Below are 8601 nucleotides of genomic sequence, written 5' to 3' on the forward strand. Positions count from 1 at the left end.
GCCCGTGATGTCAGGTGCACACAGTTCTCTGTTTTTTCCTTTATTTCCTGTCCTTCTCCCGAGGCTCCACCTGTGTGTCCCCAAGCCTGGGGCACTGAGGGCTGGACAGACAGACAGGAGGAGAATAATGGGGGGTGGCAGAGTCAGATGACACAATCAGCCAGAGAAACCTCCAGGGGCCTTCGAAGGAGCTGGTTTGGTGACCAGCTTGGCCAGGGTTCACGGTTGGGGACGCCCCACGCTGGTGTCCATTCCGTAACCCTGTCCTCCCCCTGGGCTCCCAGCCAAGCTGTGTGGTCATGGCCAAATGGCTTCACCTCTCTGGGCCTGGACGGGTTCGTCTGTGTGATGAAGTGGTCATGGTCCCCCAGTCCGACACTAGAGGGTGACACAAGCCCTGTGGCCCAGAGGGCACATGTGCAGGGGAGACCCGTGCTGGGGCTGGGAGGGTGGGGACAGGCCGAGGAAGGGGTGCTGGGTGTCGCCCTCTCAGGGCTGCAGGGCCTGCTGCAGATGCCCTCCTCTGCCACCGGATGGGGCAGGGTCACCTCCAAGCCGTCGCTGTCCCGCATGGTCTGGCAGATGATCTCATAGGCCTTTGGGTTCCCCCGACCAGCAGCGCCGCGCCACCTGCAGCAAGGGGAGGTGGCAGGGACAGTCAGGGAAGGTGACCGGTGGTGGGGTCCGCAGGGCCTGGCTCAAAGGCAGTAAAACGCTGATCCTCTGGGGCACGTCCCCCTCCTCCAGCCTGTTGCCAAGGTCACCTCCCTCCCTCCCTCCCCCCCCTTCCTCCCCCCCTCCTTCCTTCCCTCCCTCTCCCCCTTCCTCTCTGTCTTCCTCTCTCCTTCTCTCCCTCCCTCCCCCTCCCTCTCCTCCCCTCCCTCCCTCCCCCTTCCTCCTCTCCCCCTCCCTCCCCCTCATTCTCCCTTTCTCTCCCTCCCTCTCCCCCCTCTCCCCCTCCCCTCCTTCCCTCTCTGTCCTCCTTCCCCTCCCTCCCTCCCTCTCCCCCTTCCTCTCTGTCTCCCTCTCTCCCTCTCCCTCCCTCCCTCCCTCCTCCTCCCCTCCTCTCTCTCCTCCCCCTCTCCCTCCCCCTCCCTCCCTCTCCTCCCTCTCTCTCCCTTCCCCTCCCTCCCCTCCCCTCCCCTCCCCCTTTCTCCTGTTCTCTCCCCCTCCCTTCCTCCCTCTCTCCCCCTCTCTCCCCCCCCTCTCCTCCCTCTCCCTCCCTCCCCTTCCTCCCTCTCCCCCTCCCCTCCCCCTCTTTCTCCCTTTCCTCTTCCCCTCCCTCTCCCCCTTTCCCCCTCCCTCCCTCCCTCTCTGTCCCCCTTCCCCTCCCTCCCTCCTCTCCCCCTTCCTCTGTCTCTCCCTCTCCTCCCTCCCTCCCTCTTCCCCCCTCCTCCCTCTCCTCCCCTCCCTCCCTTCCCCTCCCTCCTCTCCCCCTCCCCTCCCCCCTTTCTCCTGTTCTCTCCCCTCCTCTCCCCCTCTCCCTCTCTCCCCCTCTCTCCCTCCCCCTCTCTTCCCCTCCCTCCCTCCCCCTTCCCCCCTCTCCCCCTCCCCTCCCCCTCTTTCTCCTTCCTTTCTCTCCCCCTCCCTCTCCCCCTCTCCCCCGCCCCTCCCTCCCTCTCTGTCCTCCCTTCCCATCCCTCCCTCCCTCTCCCCTTCCTCTCTGTCTCCCTCTCTCCTCCTCCCACCTCCCTCCCTCCTCCCCCTCCCTCCCTCTCCTCCCCTCCCTCCCTCCCCTCCCTCCCTCTCCCCCTCCCCTCCCCCCTTTCTCTGTTCTCTCCCCCTCCCTCTCCCCTCTCCCTGTCTCCCCCTCTCTCCCTCCCCCTCTCCTCCCCTCCCTCCCTCCCCCTTCCTCCCTCTCCCCCTCCCCTCCCCCTCTTTCTCCCTTTCTCTCCCCTCCCTCTCCCCCTCTCCCCCTCCCTCCCTCCCTCTCTGTCCTCCCTTCCCCTCCTCCCCCTCCCCCTCCCTCCCTCCCTCCCCCTTCCTCTCTGTCTCCCTCTCTCCCTCTCCCTCCCTCCCTCCCTCTCCTCTTCCCCCTCCCTCTCCTCCCCTCCCTCCCTTCCCCTCCCTCCCTCTCCCCTCCCCTCCCCCTTTCTCCCTTTCTCTCCCCCTCCCTCTCCCCCTCTCCCTCTCTCCCCCTCTCTCCCTCCCCTCTCCTCCCCTCCCTCCCTCCCCCTCCCTCCCTCTCCCCCTCCCCTCCCCCTCTTTCTCCCTTTCTCTCCCCCTTCCTCTCTCCCTCTCCCTCCCTCCCTCCCTCACCTCCCCTCCCTCCCACCCCCTCTTCTCCCCTCCCTCCCTCCCCCTACCCCTCCCTCCCTCTCTCCCCCTTCCTCCCCCTCCTTGGTACTTCTCGAGACTCAGAATCAAGGGTCGTTGGAGCCGCTGGGGTCAACACCACTGAGTTCCCTACCAGGTACGATGGCTCCCGAAGGCCACCCGGGGACCTGGGTGCCATGTGCAGGACCAGCCTCTTTCCCATCTGCCGGATCCCCCCCCCCCAGGGGCCTCCTCCCCTCTGCTGAGGGCCACTTCAGGGATTTGCCCTCTTCTGAAACAGAGCCACCTCCTCCATCTCTTAAGAGTGACCTCACTCCACCTGGGAGGTCTCAGTCAACCATCGTCCCACCACTGGCCTCTGAGCTCGCCGGACGCTTTGCTCACAGCCCAGGTCTCCTCTGAGCTGGCCTCTGACCTCCACTTTGAGCTGCTTCCTGTCTGTCCCCGGGGTCCCCTGTGATGGTCCTGGAAGGAATCCAGCCCTCCCACCCCAAAGCTGTATCTCAGCCAAGGTGGGTCACCCTGGTTCAACCCAAGGGCCAAGCTCCTCCTAAGAATGAGACCCTCCAAGACGGGCGCAGTGACGCACGCCTGTCATCCCAGCGGCTCAGGAGGCTGAGGCAGGAGGATCGAAAGTGGAGGCCAGCCTCAGCCACTTAGCGAGGCCCTCAGCAAACTCAGCGAGACCCTGTCTCTAAATAAAATATGAAAAAGGGCTGGGGATGGGGGCTCAGGGGTGAAGCACCCCTGGGCTCCATCCCTGGGACAAAAGAATGCAGCTACATGGTTGAGTGAGGTCCCTCCCCAGCCCCAAGTGAGACCTTTCATCACTGGGGGTGGCTCTGCCGGGAGGAAGGGCTGGGATTTCTGGGGCCACCTCAGAGACAGGCTGGACTGAATAGGTGAGATCAGTGTCAGAGACTGCAAAGAAGGTTCTAGAAAAGGTCTGGGGTGACACTGGAGTGGCCGGGGAGGGCGGGAGGAGTCCCTGAGTGCTGGAGAACTCTGGCCCTGATCTGCAGTCTGAATCTGCTACGGAGGCCAGACCTCAGATGGGGTAGAAGAGGAGCCGGGGGTCAGGGGGGGTACTCACGCATTGGAGACGTCCCAGCTGAGCATCGCTCTTGCTTTCTGCTCGGCCTCTGGGGTCCCATCCAGCACAAGGCCGAAGCCCCCGTTGATCACCTCTCCCCTGCAAGAGGCCGAGGGGTTCTGAGGGTACTCCCTGGACCTGGCCGCACAGGGAGCAGGCAGAAATACGTGTTTCCAAAACCGCTGGCTTCTAGTGTCAGAGTAAGGGGAACCCGTGTCACACGGGCCTCTGGAGCATGCAGACCAGGGGACAGAGGGCCACCAGGCACCAGAGAAGCAGAGCTGGGGGGCAGAGTGTCCACATCCTGGCCTCTGAGCTGGACCAGGAGGCCCTGAGGTCATCTCCAGTGACATGCTTCACCCCTGAGCCCCTGTCCCCAGCCCTTTTTCTATTTTATTTAGAGACAGGGTCTCACTGAGCTGCTAAGGGCCTCGTTAAGTTGCTGAGGCTGGCCTCCAACTTGCTATCCTCCTGTCTCAGCCTCCCGAGCCACTGGGATGACAGTGGCTCACTTGGTGTCACCTCCTGCTTGAAGTCAGCAGGACCACCCAGTTGGGAGGCAGCCCCTCTCCTTCCGGCTCGACCTCTTCCCCTGCAGACTCAGCCTGGCAAACCCAGGACTGCGAGGTCAGTCTCCCAGGGAGGAGGCAGCTCTTTTGGGCTCCCGAGGCTCTGCAGCCCATGTGCTGAAGGGACCTGAGCTCAGGTCCTATTTAAAGCCACCTGACGTGGCCACAGCTCAGAATTCCATCTCCCTGGGCAGGCGGCCAACCAGCCCTCTGCAATGCTCAGGGAAACTCCATTTTTGCAGGACTCAGCCCAGGAAGATCAGGGATGGCTTGATCCCGCCAAATCAGGCTCAGAGGGCAATTCCGAGGTGGCCCCGGGAGCTGAGCCTGGGCGGCTGCTCTGGGCCCTGAAGCCACAGCGCCCCCTGCTGCTCAGAGCAGGTGCAATCCCGCCGGGAGGTAGGACTGAGGCGAGGCTGACCCCAGATGCTCCCCCGCCCCGCAAATACGCGCAGGCGCAGTTCATCAACCTCGCAGCGCCTCGAGGCTACAGGCGCCTGCCATCCCAGCGGCTCGGGAGGCTGAGGCAGGAGGATGGCAAGTTGGAGGCCAGCCTCAGCCACTTAGGGAGGCCCTAAGCAAGGGATTGAACCCAGAGGCGCTGAACTCCTGAGCCCCCTCCCCAGCCCTATTTGTATTTTATTTAGAGACAGGGTCTTGCTGAGTTGCTGAGGCCTTGCTAAGCCGCCAAGGCTAGCCTCCAACTTGCCATCCTCCTGCCTCAGCCTCCCAAGCTGCTGAGATGACAGGCGTGTGCACCACCACGTCTGGCTTTGGGCACGTCATGCTTTCAAGCAAGGCTCTCAGAGGACACGGGAATGCCCTAGTCGCTGACCTGGAAAGGGGGGTTGCTGTTCTTATTGGGCACTCACAACAGACCTCCAGGTGTGACTCAAAGAAGTGGAGTCCCTGTGCAGATTTCTCCCTGATACGCTGTCCCAGCAGCCCCCAGCCCATCCTCTGACCCACTCCTTACCAGCCCACGCCCCCTCCGTTGTGAAGCGCGACCCAGGTAGCTCCACGACAGGCGTCTCCTACGAAATTCTGCACGGCCATGTCTGCAGAAGCAAGAACAGCATGCGTCACTCTGTCCACCAGGCCCACGTCCCTCTGTCCAGTAGGCCTGAGCGCAGGCCAGGCTCAGGATGCACGAACAAGGTGACAGCTGGGCCAGTGGGAACCAGGGACCGGTGGCTCCCGGGAACAGCCATGATTTGTGCTGCAGAGCCCCAGCTGAGCAGGAGGCACCAACAAAGGCCCAGAGTCCCCTACGATTCTCCTCCAGGGTAAGTCCTCCCTAGTCCTGAGCCCCAGAGCCCGCAGCTAGAAGAGAACCAGCTGCAGAACCCAGAGACATATTAACTGTGGACACCCAGAGTCAAGGAGCCTCGCCCCTTCCCTTAAAAGAGGATGAGGGGAGCTGGGCGCGGTGACGCAATACCTATCATCCCAGCAGCTCGGGAGGCTGAGGCAGGAGGATCGCAAGTTGGAGGCCAGCCTCAGCACATAGCGAGGCCCTGAGCAACTCAGTGAGACCCTGTCTCTCAATAAAATAGAAAAAGGGCTGGGGATGGGGCTCAGGGGTGTGGGCGCATGATCTCCAACTGAGCATGCTCAGAAGGGCGCCCCTGTGGACGGGTCTTTCTGCCCTGAATTTGCATGAGGTTCCCCCGATCAATCAAAGCCCCTAGATTTTTTTTTTTTTTTTTTTTTGGTCCTACAGGGGAATTGAGCTCAGGAGCGCTACCACCAAGTGACGTCCCAGCCCTTCTCCTTTTGAGACAGATTCTCCCTGAGTGGCTGAGGCTGGCCTCCAACTTTCAATCCTCCTGCCTCAGCCTCCCGAGCCGCTGGGAGGCCAGGCGTGTACAGCTGAGTGTGTATAATGGGGGGGTCCTCACCTGCACAGAAGGCAGAGCCGTCGTAAATGTTGGAGGTCTCCCTAAATGGGCTGTCAGTGCCACTGACGTCGTGGTGGTCACGGCTCAGAACCACGGGTGCCTGGGGCAAAGGGAGGTGCAGGATGGTGAGCCACCAGAGGCAGAGGGCAAGGGTCTGGCTGTTCCAGAAGGCTCGGGAGGTGGGGCCTGCAGGGCGGGGAGAGGACCCCCTGGACGGCAGGGCCTCACCTTGACCTTCCCGCTGGCGATGGCCTGATTAATGGCCACAGCGATGGCCACGCGGCCCTTCTGGTCCGAATAGAGAATCCGTGCCTGGGAGCCCACCACCTGCAGGGGAGTGGGAGAGGAACCCTCCAGCAAGAGGCAGGACCTGGGGACGAGCTGGAGTCACCAAGCCACCGTCCCCAGCAGCCTGGCGGCCCCTCTGATCCCTAGACAAGGCCCCTGGCGTGTCGTCTGAGGGGACCCCAGATGGCCCTCCAAGGTGCGTGGCAGACTGGGGCACACCCTCCCTTCAGCCCCTGGCCACTGCGTGTCCCTGTGAGGTCTGAGCTGCCCAGGGGTGAGCCCTGGATCATGGAGACTCTGAGAGCCCAACTTCCCCACACTCCCCGGAGGTGACATTATGGGATTAACCTCCCCCCTGCGATCCTTTCTTTCTTTTTCTTTTTTTTTTTTTTTGGTACCAGGGATTGAACCCAGGGTCACTTACCCACTGAGCCCTGTCCCCCAGTCCTTTTTATATTTTATTTAGAGACAGGGTCTCCCTGAGTTGCTTAGGGCCTCGCTCAGTGGCTGAGGCTGGCCTCCAACTTGCAATCCTCCTGCCTCAGCCTCCTGAGCCACGGGGATAACAGGCTCTTTTTGATCCCCCCCCCCCAAGAACTTCCTATTTTTGAGGGTGACAGTACCATGTCGATTTGCTGGCAATAGTTCACAAGGGGTTCCTGTTCCTCCACATGTCACCCCAGCCACCTGGTCTAAGGTCCCTGTATCCATCTCTCTTTTCTAGGGCAAGGTGGTGGCCACTGCCCCTCCCAGGGGCTCTGGCATGGTCACATGTGGTCCTGTGTCAACTCAGCCTCCCCCAGGACTCTCCAGTCCTCCCCTGGGAGCCCCGAGGGACGCCTCACCAGGTGGTGCTTGGCCGCCTCGCGGATCCAGCGGACATTGTCCATATATTGTAGTTTCACAGACTCCGTCATTTGCTGCAGAGAAGAAGTGGGGTGTCATGGGCAGAGGCGCCCCTGCCGGAGTCCTGGGCCCTCCTGGTCCAGGCTGCTTGCTACAGATGCCTGCTCTGACTCTGTCCCCAAATCCAGGAGTCGGGGCCAACCGTACCCTGGAACCTCCGACATGGTAAACCTTTTTTGTCTACCACGCTGATTTTCTCAGGCCTTTTGTCACAGTACTGCAAACCTAACCAATGCACTGGCTTCCTGTTAATTCCACCCGGAGGATCCTGACCCGCACAGGGGAGGACATCTCCAGGGCACAGTGTGCACATAGGGCCCACCTCCCCTACACCCCCCTCAGGACATTACCTCCCTCAGCGATGGCCTTCTCCAGGACAGATGTGGCTAGCTGGTCCGTGACAGCTAGGTCCTCGGGGTCCCCAGATGTGCAGACCCAGCGGAAAGGCCCGAATCCCTGTGAAAATATGTCCCTGCAGGGACAAATGTGTCTTCAACGGGGGTCTCCCACGCTGATGGCTCCTCCGGCCAGGGCCAGGGGTGTGGCCCCGGGGGACATGCCAACCAGAGAGACCAGAGCAAAGAACAAGCCGAATTCGCCTCAAACTGCCATCGGAGATTTTGGTCCAAAAAATTCCACCTGGTTTTTGTAAAATGACGGGAAAACCCATCACCAGGTGCGTGAGCCAAGAATGGAGCCCACGTGGGCTCCGGTGCTTGCCAGGCTGGGTGGGGGCACCTTTCCTGGGGGCTGTCCCCCTGCATCCCTCCCCAGGCTGAGCCCAGCTCCGTGCTGAACTTGAGAAGGTGACCTTCACCTTTCTGTTTTAAAAAATATTTTCTAGCCGGACAGGGTGACCCACATCTGTCATCCCAGTGGCTCGGGAGGCTGAGGCAGGAGGATCTCGAATTGGAGGCCAGCCTCAGAAGTCTGTGACAAGGGCAAGGACTGAGGACCCCGTGCGGTGCTCAGCCCTGGGAGAATACTCCGCCGGGCTGCCCGGGGCTGCCTGTGCCTGGGGTGACCTCTCTCCAGGGCCACGAATTCCCACATTTGTCCCCAACAGCACCCCAGAGGCCCACCTAGGGGACAGGCTCTTGGAGTCTCTGGGGCTCAGAGAAGGGACCTCAGTGTCCTGCCCCTTGGTGCCCACCTGTCTCCTCACCAGCTCCTGACAGAGTCTCTTGGGGCTTGGTCACTTGTCATTGTGGGAACCCTGTGACCCGGTACCTGGCTGCTTTGGGGCTGCGTGAGGGTCTCACAGCACATGACCTTGAGGGTGGTCGGTTGGGCCCAAACGCCACATCCCAGGCCCCTGAAAGGGACTGGGGTGGCACTGGGCACCCTGGAACTGGTGGCCACCCCGTCACTTACCCCATAATGTGCTGGACATAGGAGGGATAGCGGAATTCCGTCTTATTGGCCCCTTTCTTCTCCACATCCGCTCCTACCGACAGAATGCCCGTCCCGGGGTGAGCACCCACATGGCCACCACATGGTGACGTCAACAAGGGGCCCGGGAAAGGCTGGGGAAGGATCTTTTTTTTTTTTTTTTAAATAAGTCTAT

The 8601-nt window shown here is 61.7% G+C and overlaps 1 protein-coding gene across 1 annotated transcript in view; it reads right to left on the reverse strand.

Annotated features, from left to right (window-relative positions):
- Positions 1 to 489: 489 nt before the first annotated feature.
- Positions 490 to 8601, reverse strand: part of UROC1 (urocanate hydratase 1) — a gene marked incomplete at its 3' end in the record, with an annotated part of 24009 nt that continues 15897 nt past the window's right edge. Inside the window, 3 exon segments of the mRNA XM_081276286.1 lie at positions 490 to 515; positions 518 to 608; positions 610 to 630. Coding sequence (XP_081132412.1) covers positions 490 to 515; positions 518 to 608; positions 610 to 630 — 138 coding nt within the window.

Source organism: Spermophilus citellus (assembly GCF_964194105.1).
Source record: "Spermophilus citellus genome assembly, chromosome: 19".
In the NCBI taxonomy this organism is placed as follows: Eukaryota; Metazoa; Chordata; class Mammalia; order Rodentia; family Sciuridae; genus Spermophilus; species Spermophilus citellus.